We start from the raw sequence: 25261 nt of genomic DNA, 5'->3' as shown, positions 1-25261 counted from the left end.
ATTACAAATCAACTGAAATATTGCAAGCCTTTTATTATTTTAATATTGCTGATTATGGTTTACAGCTTAAGATTAAGATTCCCAGAATATTCACATTTTTTGAGATAGGATATTTGAGTTTTCTTAAGCTGTAAGCCATGATCAGCAATATTAAAATAATAAAAGGCTTGCAATATTTCAGTTGATTTGTAATGAATCCAGAATGTATGACATTTTTGCATTACAGAAAATAAAGGACTTTATCACAATATTCTAATTTTCTGAGACAGTCCTGTGTATATATACAGTGCCTATCATAAGTATTCACCCCCTTGGATGTTTTACCCTTTTAGTGCTTTCATAAATCAATCCTGGTCAATAAAATTTGGCTTTTTTAGCACAAAAATTTACTGGAAAAAACTATTTAATGTCAAAGTGAAAACAGATTTCTACATAGTAATGTCAATAAAATAAAAATATATAAAGAAATATAATGGTTTGCATAATTATTCACCCCCTTTTTAATTGAATGGTCTAATTCGATAGAGGTCCATCAAATTGTTTCCAATAGTCTCACAATTAGTGAAATGAAGATCACCTGAGTGGTGTGGGTGTGTTTCAAGTGATTGAGGTATAAAACACCTGTGTCTGAAGGGTCCAGACTGGTGGATCAGTACTCCTCGCTACCATTACACCATGAAGACAGAAGAACACTCCAAGCAACTCAGGGAAAGGGTTATTGAGAAGTACAATTCAGGGGATGGATATAAAAAAATTTCCAAGGCATTGAACATCCCCCGGAGTTCAGTGAAATCAATGATCAAGAAATGGAAGGAATATGGCACTTGTTTGAATCTGCCTAGATCAGGCCGCCCTTGTAAACTGAGTGACCGTGCAAGTAGGAGACTAGTGAGAGAAGCAACCAAGACCCCTATGACTACTCTGAAGGAGTTACAAGCTTCAGCTGCAGAGACGGCTGAGACTGTGCATATAGCAACCTGCTGCCCGGGTTCTTCACCGGTCAAAGCTTTATGGGAGAGTGGCAATGAGAAAGCCACTGTTGAAGAAAACTCATATTAGATCTCGACTAGAGTTTGCCAAAAAGCACGTGGATGACTCCATGGTCAAGTGGAAGAAGATTCTTTGGTCCGATGAGACCAAAATTGAGCTTTTTGGCCATCAGACAAGACATTATGTTTGGCGAAAACCAAACACTGCACATCACCAAAAACACACCATCCCCACTGTGAAGCATGGTGGTGGTAGCATTATGCTGTGGGGATGTTTCTCAGCAGCCGGATCTGGAAGGCTTGTAAAGATTGAGGGCAGAATGAATGCTGCAAAATACACCGAAATCCTGGGGGACAATCTTATTCAGTCTGCAAGAGAACTACGGCTTGGGAGAAGATTTATTTTCCAGCAAGACAATGATCCAAAGCATACTGCAAAAGCTACACAGGATTGGTTAAAAAAGAACCAGGTTAATGTTCTGGAGTGGCCAAGTCAAAACCCAGACCTCAATCCTATAGAGAATTTGTGGCTGGACTTGAAAAGGGCTGTTCATGCCCGATACCCGCGCAACCTGACAGAGCTTGAGCAGTTTTGCAAGGAAGAATGGAGCAAAATTGCTGTGGGCAGATGTACAAGACTGAACACGTGTAGTTTTGTTTTTTTGCTGTGATAAAGCTGCTTGAGACTTATCCACACTGACTCACTGCTGTGATTGCAGCCAAAGGTGCATCTACAAAATACTGACTTGAAGGGGGTGAATAATTATGCAAACAATTATATTTCTTTATATATTTTTATTTCATTGACATTACTTTGTAGAAATCTGTTTTCACTTTGACATTGAAGAGTTTTTTCCAATAAATTTTTGTGTTAAAAAAGCCAAATTTTATTGACCAGGATTGATTTATGAAAGCACTAAAAGGGTAAAACATCCAAGGGGGTGAATACTTATGATAGGCACTGTGTATATATATATATATATATATATATATATATATATATATATATATATATATATATATATATACACACACACACACACACACACACATCCAAACTTAGACCCTCACCTCTGTAAGAGAGAAACAATGAAGAAATGAAAATACATATTTCATAGGCAAATAAAATTAAATAATGAAGCAGGGCATTATAAATAGACAGATGGGAGAATGTAGTCATAAACCTGAAATAATACGCTGAATTAAAATATTACATTATATTATTGTATTATAATGCTTAAAAGTTAAATAAAAAAAACCTGCAATACCCCCGTTAAATAGTGAATTTAACACCATAAAAGTTCAGCTTGAAGCTACATTGAAGCATACACACTTTGGGTTTCCAGGCTGTTTCAGAGAAACGGGTCGTAGCATCAAGGGGAAACTTCAATACCACTGCCAGTTTTATCCTGTGGCTCTGTTGCACCGGGGCCCCATGGTTTAAAATTTCCTGATGTTTATATTAATCAAACTTTCATCACTTTAAGAAACGATTACACACAGCACAGTGTCACAGGCCAAGCAGTTCAATACCGCCACCAAGCAGAAAATGAAATGTACTCTCCATTACAGCCCCACGCCATTAATCTTCTCGTCGTTCTCTCATCTGACCTTGAAAGGTCATTTCTAAGCAGGGAGCACCACATGAAAGAATCTGTTGGTGTTTTTTACTTCAGGTTTTTACATTCACATCGTGTCTGCTCATCATCTTCTGATGAATAGCCTACTCTTAGGTCTGCAGGGTTTATTTCAGCAGCCCTGATACCTGCAGAGATAATGAACACGGCTCACCTGTTGGCGCCTCCTTTAAATCAACACCGTAACCTTCAAGACTCTTGATCGATAAATAGCCTCTGTAAACAGGGTTGGAACAAAAACAATTAACTTTGTCTGATAATGTTTTTTAACCGCTTGTATCGTGTAGATCCTAAGTACCCGAAATGTAATTATACTTTCCTAGAATATAAAAGCATAGAAATACGTGCCGCGTGTATTGTTGAGAGAGGTTTCCATTTTCCCAGCATCACGTGAACCCATCACAAACTCCTAATTCCGGTTGACAACAATGAGGAACTTTCTCCTCTGACTTTCTCCTGAAGTGGCAGGGACGTGGGATGCTTGGGACGGGATGAGGAGAGATAAAAAGCGGGCAAAGATGTGAAACGCAGAGGAGTCTTGATATAGGAATATTTCCTTGTTGCCTGATAAGGGAAACATGGAGAATTCAAGTTCACCTAACGCTACGACTGCTTGGATCCCCGCTGCGGCGCACCGGGCGGAGATCCTGGAGAACCCGCTGCGGGTGAGTTGCTTTCACCTTGTGTTGAAGGAGTGGGAAATGGTGAGGTGTTAGGAATCAACATTGGTCAGTGCATTTATTTCATAACAGAATGGGGGCCCGTGCATTTTAGGATGAATTGATTTATATACTTTGGTCAAGCAGCGCTTTTTTTCCTGGTAAAACAGATCTGTTAGTTTGGATTAACGCTCCTACAACATCAATTAGTTTAAGAGTTTTCAATTTCTGAAAAGTCTGCAGGTAAAATTCAATCATCAAAAAGTTGAGACGTGATTTAAGAGTATCACCATTAACCTACATTTTAACAAGTTAACAAGGCTCAAAAGAAATGAAAGAGCGTTTGGCTGTTATGAATCACACACCTGCAGAGCAAGTTCAATGCAGCGCTGCACTCATAAGCTTTTTTCTCTTTCTTTTCTTTTTTTATGCACTTCCCTCTGGAGAAGGAAGTTACACTCCAATAGACAGGAGGAGATAAAGTTAGTTTCTTTAAAAAAAAAAAAAAAATCACTGGGTTTGTATGTGTGTATGTATGTGTATGCGTGTATATATATGTATATATATAGTAATAATGCACATATATATGCCTTAGGTTTTTACCGGCATGGTATCAACCATTAATATGTGTGCAGACAAGGTGAAAAAAAAAAAAGAGATCTTCAAGGCGAAATCTAACTTCTGAAGCTTTTTGTGTAATGAGCTCTGGCCTGGGTGAGGAAGCCAGACAGAGCAGAGCTCTAAGCTGCTGGTACCTTTTTATATAAAAGAATCGTGACCGCTCACTTCAAGGTTCCCCTTTATATCTGTTTTGAAATTTTTAATATTTAGAACTTGTGTTTGACTTTCTGCGTGTTTTGTGAATGTCCTACTATGGGCTGGCCAGTCTTCTACCCTCCCACTCTTATGCAGAGACATTCTCCTCATGTCATTTTCCTCTCTTCCCATGTTTCCTTTGAGTGGCATTACCAGTGGGCTGGATAGAGAATGTAAAACGGTATCAGAGGAGTAATGAGAGGCGGGAGTAATGAGTAATGGCTCCTAGTGGGCCGTAGAGAATAGCTCTACTGTACAGGTCCTGAGCAGCTGCTGATGGTCCCAGCTACCCACCATCCCAGAGAACATCCCAACACCAGGGACAATATCTGTCTGTCCTCCAACAGCCCTGCAGAGTTATAAAACACTGTAAGCACTGTTGTCACAGCAGCTTTTAAATCACACTTTTAAGTTATATTACATTATGAGAGGCATTTTGGCATAAAATTAGTGAACTTTTGCCACCAGAGCAAATAAATGATTTTTATGATCAAAATGCTTATTTTCGCTGTTACATCTGAGGTTACGGTAGTTGTTTGTCCTCCTGGGCATACTTAGTCCTTTTATGTTAGCTTTGTGTCTTTGAATTTAAATGTTGTTATCCATAATCTAGTGTGGCCCCACTGACAATTTTATGGCGGCATGTTCTCATTAATATAGCTCACGTAATGCCCAGGGGTTAAAATATTTATGCATGGCTTCACATGTAAATCAAAATATATCATTTAGAGGTATAAGCATAAATACTAAGCATCTTAAAACACCCCCCCCCTTCTCCCCTCAAAGTGATGTGAGTCTTCTCTTGCCCACTCCTCTTCCCTCCTCGTCTTCTCTGAGCAGAAAGTAAAGAGATCAGCCCGTCCCAGCGAGGGACACAGCTCTATTGTCTTATAACACAAAGGGAAATGCTGTCTGTACATCTCTGTCCATCCAATTGTTGGTCGGACTCCGAGTGAGGAGCCGGATCTGCGCGGTCCATAATCCCATCACGCTCAGGCCCATCCGGCTTTACATTCACACCTTTACTTTCTAGCCACCAAACGTAGTTTGCAAATGGGATGAGGTTCCGGTGTTGTGACTCGACCCCTGAGGCCAGCGTACCTGCTGCCAGTCTGTGTAAATGATTATCATTGTAGTTTTGCACGTGTAGTTTTGTTTTTTAGCTGTGATAAAGTTGCTAAAGTTCCTAACATATATCCTCACATATAAATCAAACACAAGGCCTTCACATGGTAATTTGATTCATATCCTGTCCCTTTATGCATTGAGCAAAGTTTTCACTGTAGATGTCTTATTTTAACTTGATATCTTGAAGGTGAGAAATGTCTTATGAGAAATTAAAGAACCGACTATCTGGCAGCAAAGCAACAAGCGAACACAACAGACTGGCTGCAGACTCATTTTTAAAACATATGAATAATTTTGTCCGCAGGACAGTGAATATAGAGTAAAGTTAGTGAAGAAAATCTGATCTTTGCCCACGATCCTCCCTAGATGATGAAGAGGCTCGTACTGGTTTTTGTGATGTGGATATTTACACATGCCCGACTGCTGCAGTTGGACTTCTGCAGGAGTTTGTGTCAGTGTGACTTTAAAGGACTGAAAAAAAAAGAGCCCTGGTGTCTTTTTTGATGGTTTCCTGATATGTGTGAATATCCAAACACAGATGCAACAGTAGACGTGCTCAGATCATATAAATACTCTTCACTCTTTGCTTGAACTGCTGCCTCTCTTTTAGCTACTTGTTTGTTGCTATGAATGCTGCATGTCCTTAACATGCATTAGATGGTTCTGTCAATGCTTTATTGTTTTATGCAAATCATGTTTTTTAAAATAAAAGTTCTTCAACATAACCAGTAGGAATGGGTGATATTTTACCGTTCACGATAAACCGTCAAAAAAATTCCCCACGGTAAGAATTTGTCATCTCGTGGTAAAAATGATAAATTCCCGTCGATGACGTTTTTGTGTAAAGCTGATTTATGGTTCTGCGTTAAATCCACGCACAACCTACATGAAGGAAGGAAGGAAGGAAATGAGCAAGAAAGAAAGAAAGAAAGAAAGAAAGAAAGAAAGAAAGAAAGAAAGAAAGAAAGAAAGAAAGAAAGAAAGAAAGAAAGAAAGAAAGAAAGAAAGAAAGAAAGAAAGAAAGAAAGAAAGAAAGAAAGAAAGAAAGATAAATTCCCGTTGATTACGTTTTTGTGTAACAAACTTGGCGGATCTGAGAGCGAGGAGTCATTCCAGTTTTGCAGTACTTGTGTACTAATTTAATTGTTTTTATTAATTCAATTTAATTGGTATAGTTTAGTAGCATTTAGTATTCTTTTAGAGCAGTGTTTTGGGGACTCCAAAGACTGAATGTGGTGATAGATTTATTATTAAAAGGTGGAGTTGAATTGGTATTTTTTTTATCGCATTTTTATCGTTATCGGGATAAATGCCAGAAATTATCGTGATAAATCTTTTAGTCCATACCGCCCATCCCTAATAACCAGAGAGGTATGCTCTCAAGTATTATACTCGTATAAATGTAGTTATGCTCCACACTGAACATAAAGAGTCTGGGTCTCGACGTTCATCCCTCCTGCAGCAGCGGTGAACCAAACACACGCCCGGCACAGGGAGCGTCCTGGTGAGCAGTTCCTTGTTCTCCGTGGGTTGTGTTTGAAATGTTTGCTAAGTAATCCAAACGAGCCAAGATCCCTCCCAGCATACGGGCCGCTGCTGCTATGTTTGCTCATCCTGTGGCAGGAAAACTCTCTCCCTCCGTCCGCCTCTCCTGCTTCCTTTCTCCTTCACACCCTCCCTTGTGACTGCGTCTCACTCGGAGGGTGGAGGATCGGGCCTCCGCTGTGTGATTGAGGTGCTTCCTATCCCTGCTGTGCCCCCACCCCTGTACAGCTAAAACACTCCCTCGGCCTCCACCCACACCAACAACAAACAAACACACAGAGCAGAGAACTCCCCTGTAATGAGTTTAAGTGCTGGTGAAGTTAATCTGGCGTAAATGACTCCAGCACCAGGTGAACCCCCGCAGACGCATCAAGCCGCCGTCTCCTGCGTGAAGTCTGTGAAATGAACCGTCCTCAGGCAGTACATTCACCATCGTAACAGCGTTTCACACACACCCTCACATGGTGGAAGGCCTGTCTCTGCCCTCGGGCCCCTCCGGGCCTCCAGCAGCAGGACTCCCCACAACCGAGCCGGACAAGGTTATTGATCCTGGTTTAGTCAAGAACATAAATTAGCAGAGCTGGAATCATCCCACCCCCAGCCTGTCTGCCTCGATGTTTGAGTCAATCCCTGCACACCCCCCACACACATAAACATGCGTACCTTGATGTGATATCGGCCTCCCTGGACTTTCATCAGCGCACAGCTCATCTGCCACCCCCCCCATCCCCACCGCCGTCTCCTCCTCCTCGTCCCACACCTTGTTCACCTCTGCAATCATCACATATCGACAGACTCACACCGAAGTCTCAATCCTGCCGGGCTCGGTGTGTTCCAGGTCAGCGAGCTCATCCAACGTGTTGCTAAAGTTAAAGCAGATGAGAAGGTGAAGACGGGATGGAGGTGGAGGAGCAAGACCAGCCTGTATGAGGAGACTTTAAATTAGAAATTTTACATGAAATCCACCAGGCTTCAATTGTTTATCAGGCTGCTGAGGAGACGAGGAGCAGTTTCGTGCCATGAAGTGTGTGTATATTAATATGTTTTGTAGTGCTGGATGTAGGACTGGGCAATGAAACAGTCAGTAAAGTGTGTATAAACACAACAGATTGTGCAGAAACCGTCGATGGCTCGGGGCCATGCCGGGAACTTAGCAGGCTTTCTTCTCAAACTTAAAGAGCATATTGCAGGTTAGAATTTTTTCAAAAATTATACCTTACCTTATGTGAAAATGACTATGTGAGAAGTTAATGTAGGATTTAATATGTTTTACAAGACATAAGGGCACGTATTCAGAGGAAAAAGTGGCTGATTTTAGCCAAGCTCCTACAAACGCTTTTTTTTTCGAACCACGCGTCATATGACGCCACACCAGGGAGACGTCTCCACAGCTCTGCCCCATCTGACTGCCCAGACCCCGTACACACGTAGCCGGGTATCTGCTAAACCCAAGATATTTTCCTACGTTTGGAACTGTCATCCACATGAAAATGCAAATAAACGAATGTTTAAAAAAACTCTGGGCAAAGTGAAGATTTTTGAAAACTCCGTTTATGTAGATGCGTGTAGACAGAGACAGAGAGCAGTTTTGCGTTTTCCAACGTCACATAATGCTCCAAAACAACAACAAATCTGCTCTGAGTCTGACGTCTAACGTGCGACCCAGAACTGCAGATGATCCACCATCTGTTCTCCAAGCTATTTATTAAATAAATGGTCTCTGCTCTGGACAGCCGTTTACTGCGTTACACCGACGCAGAGCCTACGCCGTAGGGTACGCGGTGACGCGCAGCCCTACGGCGTACCCTACGGCGTAGGGCTGCGTCGATTTAACGCGGCAGCTCCGTGGCGGGACACGGGGGGACTCGAGCTCGTTACCCGAGAAGGAGACGCCGCTCCCGGGAAAGCTGCGCCGCAGAGGCGGCCCGGAGGCCGGAGGAACAGATGATCTACAGCAGGGGTCACCAATCCTGGTCCTCGAGGGCCGGTGTCCTGCATGTTTTAGATGTTTCTCTGCTTTAACACACCTGATTCTAATTAATCCTCGTTACCAGCTTGTCATCAAAGTCTGGATAGTTCTGTTGATGACACAGTCACTTGTATCATGGTGCAATGAAGCAGGGAAACATCTAAAACCTGCAGGGACACCGGCCCTCGAGGACCAGGATTGGTGACCCCTGATCTACAGGTTAGAATGCTTATGAATGTGGTCGAAAACGCTGATCTTCGGTTATGTGTGGAAGGTTTTTTTTTTTTTAACAACGATGTAATGTGGATACAAATTATTTTATAAACGAAGGGGGGGAAATATTCGGTTTTAAAAATACCCGGCTATTTCGGATGCATTTAATCAGAAAAAAGAGAAGATAATAAGCCCGTTTTCTGTTTAGAAAGTACAAACGTAGACAGATTACAAGTACTCACCCATTTTTAAGGAGTTACTTTCGGAGTTTTTCTTTCAGGAGCACGGGCGGGTGCTGCAGTGAATAAAGGCAGATTTATGGTTCCGCGTAAAATCAACGGCGTAGCCTACGGTGTAGGGTACGCGGCGCACGCAGCGTTCTGTGCGTCGCCGCGTAACCTACGCCGTAGGGTCTGCGTTGGTGTAACGCGGACCCATAAATCAGGCTTTTAAAAAGCGAGTTTCAGCTGTCAATCAAAAGAACGTGGGGGGCCTAACGGGTTCGTAATTATAAGGCTGTGGCCCGTCATATTGGTGTGAATACACATTCACAACCTCTTCAGTGTCACAACTAACATTAAGATCAATTATTTTTCCTATTGTTGAATTCACCGCGCTCCCTGATGTCACGTCACTTCCGGTTCAGCTTTTTCAGATGCGGAAGTAAAATACTCTCACAAAAACAACTCCGGAGGTCACTGTAGTATATATTTATGCGTATTTCAATGAAAATTCAGTTCCTACATTATTTTCCTACACATTGATTCACAGGGGTCTCCAACCTGCAATATGCTCTTTAACCCACTTAATTGATGGGTTAGTGGTCAGAATCAGCTGATGTTCGTCTGATCAGCCCTGACCAAGATCGGTGAGTGGGGCCTGATGGTGTCAGGCGAGACTTTATGTTTTAGTTTTACTCCTCTCCATTCAGGACATGCATTATACTATACATACAGCCTTGAACATGTAACTATTATGAATTATTTATTACGTTTGGGGGCTAATCAGCTTCCAGTTCCGATCCTGTGATCTCAGTCATTAGGTTTTAGGTGATGTAATTAACAATCAGCAGGGTGGTGGTGAGCTGGTTATTGCTGTGAAATACTGATGACAGCAAGTCTTTACTGTGAGAGGAAAACCGTCATTTTCTCTACACGTTAGAGGTAAAAGGGGTCGAGTGTGTGGTTGGGAATGGTCCAGCTCTTCTCTGCTGCAACACCAGCGTCATGTTTGGCCTTCATGATGAACCTGATACCACACCTGAACACAACGCTCCGTGATGACCACTGCTCTCATTAAGGATGTTGGTTAGATTCCTCATGGTGCTGCCTGACACCGCTGTGAGCAGTTCAACTGTTCTGTAGACAAGGCTGGCAGAACGAGCAATGTCGTACTGATAGTGCTTTCATTTGGTCAATAATTTCACCTTAAGGTCTTTAGACCAGCTCTTCTTTCTCAGTGTGGCAAAGAGGGCTTTCATATTTAAAAACTGGGTTTCTGAAAGTGCTCTGAAAGAGCTTTATTCCAGCTGTTGTCTTGTTGCCACTAATGTCATGATTTCTGTTAATAATAATAATAATAATAATAATAATAATATTTAGATTTTATATAATCATTTTTTTCTATTTTTACTTATATCTCCCATTAGATTTATTTTACGATAGCCCCCCGCCTGTCTTATCTGGGGAAGAGGACCACTGAGCTTCTCATTCTCTCCTCAGTCTTTTTCTTTCCCATGTAATGCTGATGTAACCCCCCCCCAAGTATATTCTACCCTGCTCAGCCTCTGATCCCTTTGTTTCCACCCCCATCAACACACTGTACCTTCCTTCCCTGCAGCCTCCATCCTTCTCATAATGCTCCGTCAGCAGATGCAGATTATCCCGGTTACCTCTACAACGTTGGGCTTTCATCTCTCGCTCTCCACCCCCAACGGTGTGCTTTGACTCCTTTATAAAGTCCGCCCCCACTCGCTGGATATGTTTATGACTCGAAACTTAATTTCCCCCCTGTAATAATATTGGAGGGGTGGGGCAATATTGTTTACCCATAGTGATGTCAGCAAACAACCACACACTCACTCCTACGGGCAATATTACATTCACCAATTAGCCTGACGTGCATGTGTTTGTAGTGTGGGAGGAGGATAGAGTACCTGAAGAAAACCTGCACCAGCAAAGGGGGAAAGGCTGCTGCTGGGAGTGGAACCAGGAACCTTCTAGCTGTGAGGCAATGGTGCTAACCATGATGCACCATGTCGAAGAGCCTGTTGTATGGATGTGAAAAGATACAGATACAGGTTCCCCCAGTAACTGGATGGTGGAGCTTCGTAACACAGTCCAATACGTCAGTTGCATCTATGCAAACGTCAGTTACGTTATGCAAACGTCAGTTACTCTATGCAAACATCAGTTACGTCACTGCAAACGTCAGTTACGTTATGCAAACGTCAGTTACTCTATGCAAACATCAGTTACGTCTCTGCAAACGTCAGTTACGTCTCTAACGTCAGTTACTCTATGCAAACGTCAGTTACTCTATGCAAACATCAGTTACGTCTCTGCAAACGTCAGTTACGTCTCTAACGTCAGTTACTCTATGCAAACGTCAGTTACTCTATGCAAACGTCAGTTACGTCTCTGCTAACGTCAGTTACGTCTATGCAAACGTCAGTTACGTCTATGCAAACGTCAGTTACGTCTATGCAAACGTCAGTTACGTCTATGCAAACGTCAGTTACGTCTATGCAAACGTCAGTTACGTCTATGCAAACGTCAGTTAGGTCTATGCAAACGTCAGTTAGGTCTATGCAAACGTCAGTTACATCTATGCAAATGTCAGTTACGTCTATGCAAACGTCAGTTACATCTATGCAAACGTCAGTTAGGTCTATACAAACGTCAGTTAGGTCTATGCAAACGTCAGTTAGGTCTATGCAAATGTCAGTTACGTCTATGCAAACGTCAGTTACGTCTATGCAAACGTCAGTTACCTCTATGCAAACGTCAGTTACATCTATGCAAACGTCAGTTAGGTCTATGCAAACGTCAGTTACATCTATGCAAACGTCAGTTACATCTATGCAAATGTCAGTTACGTCTATGCAAACGTCAGTTAGGTCTATGCAAACGTCAGTTACGTCTATGCAAACGTCAGTTACATCTATGCAAATGTCAGTTACGTCTATGCAAACGTCAGTTACATCTATGCAAATGTCAGTTACGTCTATGCAAACGTCAGTTAGGTCTATGCAAACGTCAGTTAGGTCTATGCAAACGTCAGTTACATCTGTGCAAACGTCAGTTACGTCTCTGCTAACGTCAGTTACGTCTCTGCTAACGTCAGTTACTCTATGCAAACGTCAGTTACTCTATGCAAACGTCAGTTACGTCACTACAAACGTCAGTTACATCTATGCAAACGTCAGTTAGGTCTATGCAAACGTCAGTTACGTCTATGCAAACGTCAGTAACGTCACTACAAACGTCAGTTACGTCACTGCAAACGTCAGTTACGTCTCTGCTAACGTCAGTTACGTCTATGCAAATGTCAGTTAGGTCTATGCAAACGTCAGTTAGGTCTATGCAAACGTCAGTTACGTCTATGCAAACGTCAGTTACGTCTCTGCTAACGTCAGTTACGTCTATGCAAACGTCAGTAACGTCACTACAAACGTCAGTTACGTCTCTGCTAACGTCAGTTACTCTATGCAAACGTCAGTTACTCTATGCAAACGTCAGTTACGTCACTACAAACTTCAGTTACGTCTCTGCTAACGTCAGTTACTCTATGCAAACGTCAGTTACTCTATGCAAATGTAACCCAGGTGCTAAATGAGCAGTTATTTCATATTTATATTTTTTTATATATATTTATATTTATAAACTCATTTCAAGCTCATTCAGACCCCGTCAGTGTGACGTCATGTGACTAGCGTTCAGCCAATCAGCTGAGCCGCTCCGCTATTTACAGGAAGCAGATGCTCTCATTGTGGATGAATGGGGGCTGATGCACGGAGCGGAGCGGCTGCAGGTTAGTAAACGGTTGCTGGCGTTTTCACAATAAAGTGTTATATGACGGTTAACAGCCACTTTGTTGCCAACTGCAGATTGTCCACTGGCTGTCGGGAGGTTGTCGAAGTCTGAAACCTGTGAATACTTGATTGTCTGTCAGAAACCTGTTGAATACCTGACTGCCTGAATTGGTGAGTTGTGTTTTAAGTTTAGTCATTTAGTTTCTTTTTCCAAATGACTGAGTTACCTGAACTTTAGCACTTCCAGTAAGGCATGTTTTGTTTTGGTTTGTTTTGTTTGTTTAATTACCGGGTCTTTTGTTAAAATGTTTTATGTTGACGCAGCGTGTCAATCAGCTGATTGGTAACAGCTGATGCTGCGGTGAGGAACGCACATTCAGTGCGCAAGTACTGTTTAGTTTAAATGCTTGAACTATTTAATCAGTACATTTATGGATGATAAGATGACCAGCAAATAATTATTTTCTGTGTTAATGATAACCTGTAATAAGAGCTCTGGCCTTATGTTTGACCAGGCCAGGTTTTGTGATCCCGGATGGTGAGCTATTCCAGAATCCAGTGATCAGGAGTCCACGTGGAGGAACCAGGAATCATACTCAACAGTAATTGTGTCTGCCACAGCGGTAGGCCACTGCAGCAAAACTCCCCCCCCCCATTCATCTCTTCTGCCCCATTCACTCAACCAAACGCTTGGACCCAGCACCCAGATTGACTAATTGACTGACTGACTGACTGCTTTGACCGGTGCTGAGGACCAGAACTGTGAAGAACGGAACTGTGAAGAACAGTGAACTTTATTTTTGAGTGGGGAACCCACATTAATTTGTTTACGTTTTGGTGGGTTGTTTTGTTGTTTTTGGGATGGTTTTGAGTTGTTGTATTTTCTTTATTTCCACACTTGAGTAAACAGTGTGGAACAGAACAGAATTGAAACTAATGGTGCACCTGACATAAGCTAACTAAGCTGAAGTCATTGTTTATATTTTTTTGTTAATTTGAATTTCTATTACTTGAAGAAGGTTTATTTTTTACGTGGCCATATTTATTTTTCTACGTTTGAGTAATTTAATTTGTGTTTTTCTAATACAAGGTACCTAAACTGAAGCCATCTGCCTCTGTGTCATTCATTGTGCATCATACGTGTTCTCCTCGGCTGAATCTAGTCTTCTGAGGTTACTAGCCTACCTCTAGCTATTTGCTACATTTTTATTTCAGTAGTTACAGCCAAATATATGCTACACAATTCTGGTGAGCTAGCCAGGAGAACCAGTTATGATGTGCAATGATCAAGATACCCTCACAATACAGTTATGAATAAGCACTAAGTTTATTCAGTCAGAACACTATCAAAAGATGGAGGTATTTGACAACCTTGGTATTAAAATTCCTAATGCTGTGTTGGTCAGTGGAAACACTAAGGATCTATCTGACGTAGAAGAGGTCATAGATTTTCTCAAACAATATGGGATTATTGGTAGAGCAACAGTAGTGGATGCAATAGAGTCCGACTTTCACGAAAACTGGGTTGTAGAATACAGTTCAGGAACTGCTGTTGTAACCTTAGAGTCCCTACTACCATACACATTTGTCACTAAAGATGGGAAAAATACTTATCAGATCAGAGACCTGTCGAGTATGTATGCTGAGAGGGAAGGAGACAAAAAGACTCAAGCATACCTTGAAGACCTGAAGCAACTAGCTAAAGTCAGTGGCATGAACTATGCTGAAGTTCTTAAAGGCATGATGTCTCACATCAGTAAATCCATCACTGCTCTTGAACCTGCCATTACAGCTGAAGAAGAGGAGGAAGAGGAGGAGGGCGGCGCCCCAGAGATAAAATCTCCACCCCAGTCACCCTGGAAAATCTCTCCTGGAAGTGCAGCCCATCCAGTCTTCAAGCCCTTGCCCAGAGCTCAAAGTGCTGGGATAAAATCTAACACTATCGCTGCTGATGACGTCAATCCACCCGAAGTCCAACGGTATGTGGTTGAGCACATAGTAAAGAGCGAAGATACCGCTATGCACATGCTTTCATCCCAGAGACTTCGAGTTTTTTCAGGCAAAATACAGAGGCCTCCACAGGAAGCAGACTATGATACATGGCGTTCTAGTGTTGACTTACTTATGAAAGATCCTGCTGTATCAGATCTTCAGCGGTCTAGAAAATTGCTTGAAAGTCTTCTTCCACCAGCCGCTGATGTTGTCAAGCACTTAAGTCCTGACACTTTGCCTGCTGTATATTTACAGCAACTTGACTCAGCTTTTGGCACAGTTCAAGATGGTGACGAGTTGTATGCTAAATTCATGGATACATTCCAAGATGCAGGTGAAAAGCCATCAGTCTATTTGCAGCGTCTGCAGGTAGCTTTGAACCTTACTGTGAAAAGAGGTGGTGTACCTGTGAGGGAAGTTAATAAACATCTGCTAAATCAGTTTTGTAGAGGCTGTTGGGATAACTCACTCATCTCAGAGCTTCAGCTGAAGCAAAAGAAAGCAAACCCCCCTTCTTTTGCTGAACTTTTACTGCTTCTCCGAACAGAAGAAGATCGTGAAGCAGCTAAAAATCTGCGCATGAAGCAACATCTTGGTGTTACCAAGCAGAAAGTAGCATCTCATCGTCATGTTGTTCACGATGATGAAGAGGAGAAAGGAGCCTATGCTGCACTAACGACACTTACCCAGCAATTGGCAAAGCAAATGGCAGATATTCAACGCCAGTTAGCAGCTCTTACAGCTAACCAGCACAACGCCAAACCTGCTTTTACTTCCAAATCATCACATCCTAAGCAGGTTGAGAGACCAAAAACTGAAAAATCTGCAAAACATGTGCCATTATCCCAGAAAACCCCAACTTTCAGACCAAAACCAGGTTACTGTTTCAGGTGTGGGGAGGATGGCCACATCAAACCTCAGTGCGATGGTGAGCCAAATCCTGCATTAGTTGCAGAAAAAAGAAGAGAATTCAATGAAAAGTGTCGCAAATGGGATACTCAACATCCCTCAGCTTCCAACAGTGCTTTAAACTAACCACAGTTCCTATTACAGGACAAATGGGGACTGGAACTGATGAAAAATGTCCTGCTAACCGTCAGCACAAGCGCTGTGCTAATAAGCAGTCAATGGTAAAACACCCACTTGTTAAACTGCCTAAAGGTTTAGTTGGTTCAAGATGCACAGCTGTCGTTAAAATAGCTGGTGCTGACCACAACTGCCTTTTGGATACAGGTTCTCAAGTCACCACAGTCCCAGTGTCTTTTTACAACCACTACCTGTCTGATCAGCCAGTAAAACCTCTTAACAACCTGTTAGAGGTTGAGGGTGCTGCTGGGCAGTCTGTGCCATATTTGGGCTACGTTGAGCTAACAGTTGGCTTTCCCAAAGACTTTCTGGGAGCAGATATTGACGTACCAACCCTTGCTCTTGTGGTCCCAGATTTGCGCCCTGAAACCCCATCTCAAGTCTTGATAGGGACAAACACTTTGGATGTGCTCTATGAGCAATATCTTGATGGCGACGCTACACATCAGCAGCCCAGTCTTTATGGCTACCAAGCCTTACTAAAAACGCTTGAATTACGGCACCAGCAGAACAAAGAGGGCAATGTGGGAGTTGTGAGGATGCTGAGCAAGACACCGATACTCATCCCTGCCGGCCATAGTGTCATCCTTGAGGGATTAGCCAAAGTTCATACTCTTGTGACAGACCGGTGGACGGTGGTGGAACATCCCACTCAGTCATCCTTGCCTGGTGGCCTTTGTGTCAAAAGTTGTCTTGTTACTTTTCCTTCTACTGCACCATACAAAATACCTGTTATGGTCACTAATGAGACAGAGCAAGCAATTACTCTTCCATCCCTCAGTGTCATTGCAGAACTTGGAGCTTTTCACAGCATAATATTGCAGCACAGTGTCACAAACTTGCCTGCTCCTGAGAAACCCTTAAAGCCAGACTTGAACTTCCACTTTGGTGACTCTCCACTGCCATCAGAATGGAGGGAGCGTATCACCAACAAGCTCCTTGAAATGCCTGAGGTATTTTCTCACCATGACTTGGACGTTGGGTGTACAGATAAAGTAAAGCATCACATCAAACTAAAGGATGAAACTCCTTTCAAGCATCGGGCCCGGCCTATTCATCCTCATGATATTGAGGCAGTGCGTCAGCACCTTCATGAGTTGTTGGAGGCTGGTGTCATAAGAGAGTCAGAGTCACCCTTTTCCTCACCCATCGTGGTCGTGAGAAAACGAAATGGAGCCGTACGTCTATGTATAGACTACCGAAAGTTGAATCTGCAAACAGTAAAAGATGTCTATGCCCTACCCAACCTTGAAGAAACTTTCTCAGCATTAACAGGATCCAAATGGTTTACCGTGCTTGATTTAAAGTCTGGATATTACCAGATTGAAGTGGAAGAGGCAGACAAGGCTAAGACAGCCTTTGTTACTCCACTTGGCTTCTGGGAGTTCAATCGCATGCCACAGGGCATAACAAATGCACCTAGTACATTCCAGCGATTGATGGAAAAATGCATGGGAAAATTACACCTGAAGGAAGTGCTGGTCTTTCTGGATGACTTGATCATTTTCTCTGACACTCTGGAAGAGCATGAAATCCGGCTGATGAAAGTACTCACTCGGTTAAAGGAGTATGGATTGAAACTGTCGCATGAGAAATGCAAGTTCTTTCAGACGTCTGTTCGATATCTAGGGCATGTGGTATCTGAGAATGGAGTTGAAACAGATCCTGAAAAAGTCAATGCTTTAAAAACTTGGCCAATTCCCCGAAACTTGAAAGAGCTGAAGTCCTTCTTAGGCTTCTCGGGCTACTATCGACGGTTCATTAAAGACTACGCCGTCATAGTTAAACCCCTTAACGAACTCACTCGTGGTTATCCACCACTGCGAAAAACTGCAAAGGTTAAAGGGACAAGCAATCAGTATCATGATCCGAAGCAGCCATTTGAAGGTCGGTGGACCTCTCAGTGTCAAGATGCTTTCTTAACTCTCATTGACAAACTCACCACTGCTCCAGTCCTTGGGTTTGCAGACCCAAAGCAACAGTACATCTTGCATACTGATGCCAGTACTACTGGGCTGGGAGCCGCCTTATATCAAGAGCAGGATGGAAAGTTGAGAGTTATTGCTTTTGCCAGCCGTGGTCTGTCTTACAGTGAATCACGATATCCCGCACATAAACTTGAGTTTCTGGCACTCAAGTGGAGTGTGACTGAAAAGTTTCATGACTACTTGTATGGAGGTCAGTTTACTGTAGTCACAGACAGTAATCCCCTCACATATATACTCACCTCTGCAAAGCTAGATGCAACCAGCTATAGATGGCTGGCTGCTCTGTCAACTTTCAACTTCAAACTTCAGTACCGCGCTGGAAAACAAAATCTTGATGCTGATGGACTCTCTCGGAAACCTCATGGGACTTATCTGGATGATAGCCAGTCTCAGAAAGAGCAGCATCGCATAAATCGCTTCACTCAGGAACACCTGGCTGATGCCAATTCCACCGAGGTGCTCTCCTCAGATGTTGTCGATGCCATCTGCCAGGGTTGCCTGGTCAGAACTAATCTTGATTCTGTCTCCAGTCAGTGCAGTCTTACACTGGTGGAGTCTCTTGCTCTTTCTGCAGCTGCAATTCCGGACAGTTATGTCTCGGAGGATCTGACTGGTTTACCTGTCATTCCATCGTTATCCCATCTCGACCTCAAAGAAAAACAGCGAGCTGATCCATGCATTCGTGAAATCATCTTCCAAATTGAATCTGGAGAAAAGATCCCTCCAACTGTAAGGACAGAACTCCCCGAACTTCCACTTCTGTTGAGGGAGTTGAACAAGCTTGAGTTACAGAATGAAATTCTGTATCGGCGAAGGCAAGAAGGGGAACAAATTTCTTATCAACTTGTTCTACCGGAAGATCTGAGAGCAGTTGTCTTACAGAGCTTACACAATGACATGGGTCACATGGGCATAGAGCGAACTCTAGATCTTGTCCGAACACGTTTCTTTTGGCCCAAAATGGCAGCAGCTGTGCAACACAAAATCAAGACCTGTGATCGCTGTATACGCAGGAAAGCTTTGCCTGAGAAAGCAGCTCCACTGGTGAACATTAAAGCAACCCGTCCTTTGGAGTTGGTGTGCATGGACTTTCTCAGTCTTGAACCCGATACCAGCAACACTAAAGATATTCTTGTGTTAACTGATCATTTCACCAAGTTTGCAGTAGCTATTCCCACTCCCAACCAAAAAGCAAAGACTGTAGCAAAATGCTTGTGGGATAACTTTATTGTTTACTATGGTATCCCGGAGAGGTTGCACACTGACCAAGGGCCCGATTTTGAATCTCGCTTGATTAAAGAACTGTGTGAAGTTTCTGGAATACAGAAAGTTCGAACCACCCCATATCACCCTCGGGGAAATCCCGTTGAAAGATTCAACCGAACATTGCTCAATATGTTGGGGACTTTGGAAAATAAGCAGAAATCAAAGTGGCGAGAGTTTGTGAAGCCCTTGGTCCATGCCTATAACTGCACTCGTAATGAGGTAACTGGGTTCACTCCTTATGAGCTCATGTTTGGACGATCACCTCGACTTCCTGTTGATTTAGCTTTTGGTTTACCTTTGAGAGATCAGCCCAAATCTCACTCTCAATATGTGCAAAATCTCAAGAGCCGGTTGCAAGAAAGCTACCAACTAGCTTCTCGGAATGCTCTGAAAACAGCAGAAAGAAATAAAGTCAGATTCGACAAAAAGGTGACTACTTCAGAACTGGATGTGGGTGACAGGGTCTTGGTCAGGAATGTGCGTATCCGTGGCAAACACAAACTTATGGACAAGTGGGAGGCTGACATCTATGTTGTGATCAAGCGGGCTGGAAAGCTTCCAGTCTACACTGTATGTCCGGAAACCAAAGACGGCCCTAAACGCACCCTGCATAGGGACCTTCTTCTTCCTTGCGGGTTCCTCCCTGTGACAACAGCAGAAGAACTCTCTCCGCCTACGCCTGTCCGCCGGCCACGCACACGTTGTCATTCAGCCAACTATGAACCTGACACTGTTGATCTAGACTTTTGTGATGACGAGACTTTCAACACTTGGGTCTCTAAAAGTCATTTTCAGCCGACAGCTAAGTTTACTGTGGGAGGGCATTTCGATGCTGAAGAGGAGATTAAGACCCCCAAAGCTGTCTACCCTGCCTCTCTATCATCCAAACTTTCATCACCGTCACCCTTGGGCCCTCCGCCCACAGCGGAGCATCTGCCTGAACCCATTACTGTGGAGGAAACCATCTTACCTGGATCTGTGGAGGAAACCATATTACCTGGATCTGTGGAGGAAACCATATTACCTGGATCTGTGGAGGAAACCATATTACCTGGATCTGTGGAGGAAAACATCTTACCTGGATCTGTGGAGGAAAACATCTTACCTGGATCTGTGGAGGAAAACATCTTCCCTGGATCTGTGGAGGAAAACAACTTATTTGACTCTGTGGTGAACTTTCCCACTGATACCCTACTCGACGAAAACCTACCTGAACATGAAGTGCCTGGAGAACTAGTATTGGACCCCGCTGACATGTCTACTGAACCTGTTACCAATCCAAGTGACACCCCTGAGACTGAAATCTCCCTCAGACGTTCACAAAGAGACAGAAAACAACCAGAGAGGTTTCAGTACCATCAGTTAGGCCATCCTTTAATTAATATTGTACAGTCTCTTTTCCAAAGTTTGTCTTCAGCCTACGCTGAAGCCTTGAGTGACAGTAATGGTTCCAAGTCCTTTCCTACTTCAAAGATCCATGTAGTATAGCCTCTTAGCATGCAACGGGACGTGCATGGATTTAGAGGGGGAGGATGTAACCCAGGTGCTAAATGAGCAGTTATTTCATATTTATATTTTTTTATATATATTTATATTTATAAACTCATTTCAAGCTCATTCAGACCCCGTCAGTGTGACGTCATGTGACTAGCGTTCAGCCAATCAGCTGAGCCGCTCCGCTATTTACAGGAAGCAGATGCTCTCATTGTGGATGAATGGGGGCTGATGCACGGAGCGGAGCGGCTGCAGGTTAGTAAACGGTTGCTGGCGTTTTCACAATAAAGTGTTATATGACGGTTAACAGCCACTTTGTTGCCAACTGCAGATTGTCCACTGGCTGTCGGGAGGTTGTCGAAGTCTGAAACCTGTGAATACTTGATTGTCTGTCAGAAACCTGTTGAATACCTGACTGCCTGAATTGGTGAGTTGTGTTTTAAGTTTAGTCATTTAGTTTCTTTTTCCAAATGACTGAGTTACCTGAACTTTAGCACTTCCAGTAAGGCATGTTTTGTTTTGGTTTGTTTTGTTTGTTTAATTACCGGGTCTTTTGTTAAAATGTTTTATGTTGACGCAGCGTGTCAATCAGCTGATTGGTAACAGCTGATGCTGCGGTGAGGAACGCACATTCAGTGCGCAAGTACTGTTTAGTTTAAATGCTTGAACTATTTAATCAGTACATTTATGGATGATAAGATGACCAGCAAATAATTATTTTCTGTGTTAATGATAACCTGTAATAAGAGCTCTGGCCTTATGTTTGACCAGGCCAGGTTTTGTGATCCCGGATGGTGAGCTATTCCAGAATCCAGTGATCAGGAGTCCACGTGGAGGAACCAGGAATCATACTCAACAGTAATTGTGTCTGCCACAGCGGTAGGCCACTGCAGCAAAACTCCCCCCCCCCATTCATCTCTTCTGCCCCATTCACTCAACCAAACGCTTGGACCCAGCACCCAGATTGACTAATTGACTGACTGACTGACTGCTTTGACCGGTGCTGAGGACCAGAACTGTGAAGAACGGAACTGTGAAGAACAGTGAACTTTATTTTTGAGTGGGGAACCCACATTAATTTGTTTACGTTTTGGTGGGTTGTTTTGTTGTTTTTGGGATGGTTTTGAGTTGTTGTATTTTCTTTATTTCCACACTTGAGTAAACAGTGTGGAACAGAACAGAATTGAAACTAATGGTGCACCTGACATAAGCTAACTAAGCTGAAGTCATTGTTTATATTTTTTTGTTAATTTGAATTTCTATTACTTGAAGAAGGTTTATTTTTTACGTGGCCATATTTATTTTTCTACGTTTGAGTAATTTAATTTGTGTTTTTCTAATACAAGGTACCTAAACTGAAGCCATCTGCCTCTGTGTCATTCATTGTGCATCATACGTGTTCTCCTCGGCTGAATCTAGTCTTCTGAGGTTACTAGCCTACCTCTAGCTATTTGCTACATTTTTATTTCAGTAGTTACAGCCAAATATATGCTACACAAACATCAGTTACATCTATGCAAACGTCAGTTACGTCTATGCAAACGTCAGTTACGTCTATGCAAACGTCAGTTACGTCACTACAAACGTCAGTTACATCTATGCAAATGTCAGTTAGGTCTATGCAAACGTCAGTTAGGTCTATGCAAACGTCAGTTACGTCTCTGCAAACGTCAGTTACGTCTCTGCAAACGTCAGTTACGTCTCTGCTAACGTCAGTTAGGTCTATGCAAACGTCAGTTACGTCTATGCAAACGTCAGTTACGTCTCTGCAAACGTCAGTTACATCTGTGCAAACGTCAGTTACGTCTCTGCTAACGTCAGTTACGTCTCTGCAAACGTCAGTTAGGTCTATGCAAACGTCAGTTACGTCTCTGCAAACGTCAGTTAGGTCTATGCAAACGTCAGTTACGTCTCTGCAAACGTCAGTTACGTCTCTGCAAACGTCAGTTACATCTGTGCAAACGTCAGTTACGTCTCTGCTAACGTCAGTTACGTCTCTGCAAACGTCAGTTAGGTCTATGCAAACGTCAGTTACGTCTCTGCAAACGTCAGTTACGTCACTGCAAACGTCAGGTACGTCTCTGCAAACGTCAGTTACGTCTCTGCAAACGTCAGTTACGTCACTGCAAACGTCAGGTACGTCTCTGCAAACGTCAGTTACGTCTCTGCAAACGTCAGTTACGTCTCTGCTAACGTCAGTTACGTCACTACAAACGTCAGTTACGTCTATGCAAACGTCAGTTACGTCTCTGCTAACGTCAGTTACGTCTATGCAAACGTCAGTAACGTCACTACAAACGTCAGTTACGTCTCTGCTAACGTCAGTTACTCTATGCAAACGTCAGTTACTCTATGCAAACATCAGTTACATCTATGCAAACGTCAGTTACGTCTATGCAAACGTCAGTTACGTCTATGCAAACGTCAGTTACGTCTATGCAAACGTCAGTTACATCTATGCAAACATCAGTTACATCTATGCAAACATCAGTTACATCTATGCAAACGTCAGTTACATCTATGCAAACGTCAGTTACGTCTATGCAAACGTCAGTTACTCTATGCAAACATCAGTTACGTCTATGCAAACGTCAGTTACGTCTATGCAAACGTCAGGTACGTCTATGCAAACGTCAGGTACGTCTATGCAATCAGTCTCACGGTCCAGTGTAATCACTACGTTGGTGGGTATAGTCAGGATGTAGAACAGGTCCTGTGATGGACGGGTGACCTCCCAAAGCTCTATGCTGCCTCTTTCCTGGTGACAGATGGGACGGGCTCCGGCTGCTCTCCATTAGCCTAAATGGGATCGAAGTGAGAATTAAAATGTACATAAAACCTAGTTACCTAGTTCACCTTATTAGCTGGAGGAGATGGTGCGGATATCCTCCAGTGACAGAACTTTTAGCCAGGAAGCCCAGTTTACTTTCTTTGTCAGACTTTCATTTGTTTTTTAATTGCTTTATTGATTTTTTTTTTTCTCCCCCCAGTGTTATTAGATTATAAACTAAAGTCTGTTGTTTTGGAGCACCAATAGATCATGTCGTGGTTCAGACAGACCCTGATTCCAAGAACAAGTCCACAGAAATGTTTTCTTTCTTGAGTTACACGTCCACTAATCAAACACAAGCATCCTGTGCTGCGGGCCAGCGTACCAATTAAATGGCTATGCAGAAGAGGATGGCAGTTGTTCTGGTTTGACCTCAGTCCAGGAGACTTATTTTATTCCCCTTTTAAACATGCAAAATATTGATAAAAGACATTTATGATTCCCATTTTAATGATATAAACATGATCAAAGAACTCGGATGGTTTTGTGATGGTAAGAAAACCAACATGTTGATGATAAAACTGAATACCATTTACATATTCTTCTTGTCCCTTTCATCATTGACGGTACCTGCTAGATTTATGGATACATTGGTTTTCACAGAGATCATTGTTGGGATGAATGCTTTTTAGCAGCCAGACAGGAGCAGTTCTCATCTTCCATCTTGAGTGTTTGTTATGATCAGGACATGTGAGCGTCCTGACCTGCATGCAAGGTGTCAGGGGGGAGTGGTTTGTTTTTGAGTGTTCATTAAATGTTTCAGTGTCTGTGGCCTTTTCTTCTGCGTGTCACTGTTTTGAGGATAAAGCTTTTCAATATAATTAAAGCTTGGATGCCTCGCTGGAGAACACACACACACACACACACACACACACACACACACACACACACACACACACACACACACACACACACACACGCTGATGCCTTTGAACAAAACACAAGCGGAACAACGCTTTCTGTGGTCGTCAGGAAAGTGACAGATGTGACAGCTAGAGACAAGCCTTGCACGGGGGGGGGGGGTATTATGGGCTGTTTGGAGTTGTGTCACAAGCAGTGCGTTAACTAATCTAGTGCCTGTTTACTGTTTTGTTTACGCAGACGTATCTCCTGGGAATCATCATCTCCATATGTGGGAACGTCCTCATCAGCATTTCCCTCAATATCCAGGTAAGGGACGCTCCAGGTAGCAGACGGCAGGCTCACAACGCCTGGCAAGACTCCTTTTTCTGTTGCTAGACTTCTTTTCTTGGTTTCTCTTGAGCAAAATGTCTATTCATGAGGATTTTTGTGAACCTCATCAACCCTCAAGTACTGAAGATGCGATTCTCCCCAGACTCTGTGGAGCAGAGCCAGTTTGATTTGGAACTACATTAGATTAAATTTAATATGGCGTCATCGCTGCAAATGAATCAATCAAACCAGGGATCTTTGCAGCCTGGCCCTGGGTGGAGCCCTAGTGATGCACTATGGGACATGATTACAGATGAAGTTTCTGCGTTTGAGGCTCCGCTGTTCAATTACAAGTAATTTTGAGCGTAAATGAATTTAATTTACTGCAAGTAAACCCCCCACCCCAGTATTTGAGAGGCTTGACACATTGTTTTCCAAAACAT

General features: G+C 42.9%; 1 protein-coding gene across 1 annotated transcript in view; it reads left to right on the top strand.

Annotated features, from left to right (window-relative positions):
- Nucleotides 1-3033: 3033 nt before the first annotated feature.
- Nucleotides 3034-25261, top strand: part of LOC133425100 (NIPA-like protein 2) — a 38018-nt gene continuing 15790 nt past the window's right edge. Inside the window, exons 1-2 of the mRNA XM_061715783.1 lie at nucleotides 3034-3291; nucleotides 24747-24815. Of these exons, the coding sequence (XP_061571767.1) occupies nucleotides 3205-3291; nucleotides 24747-24815 (156 nt within the window). The 5' untranslated portion in view covers nucleotides 3034-3204. The remainder of the gene's footprint in view (nucleotides 3292-24746; nucleotides 24816-25261) is intronic.

The sequence above is a fragment of the Cololabis saira genome, chromosome 3 (assembly GCF_033807715.1).
Source record: "Cololabis saira isolate AMF1-May2022 chromosome 3, fColSai1.1, whole genome shotgun sequence".
In the NCBI taxonomy this organism is placed as follows: domain Eukaryota; kingdom Metazoa; phylum Chordata; class Actinopteri; order Beloniformes; family Belonidae; genus Cololabis; species Cololabis saira.
This window is presented reverse-complemented; position numbering and strand designations above follow the sequence as displayed.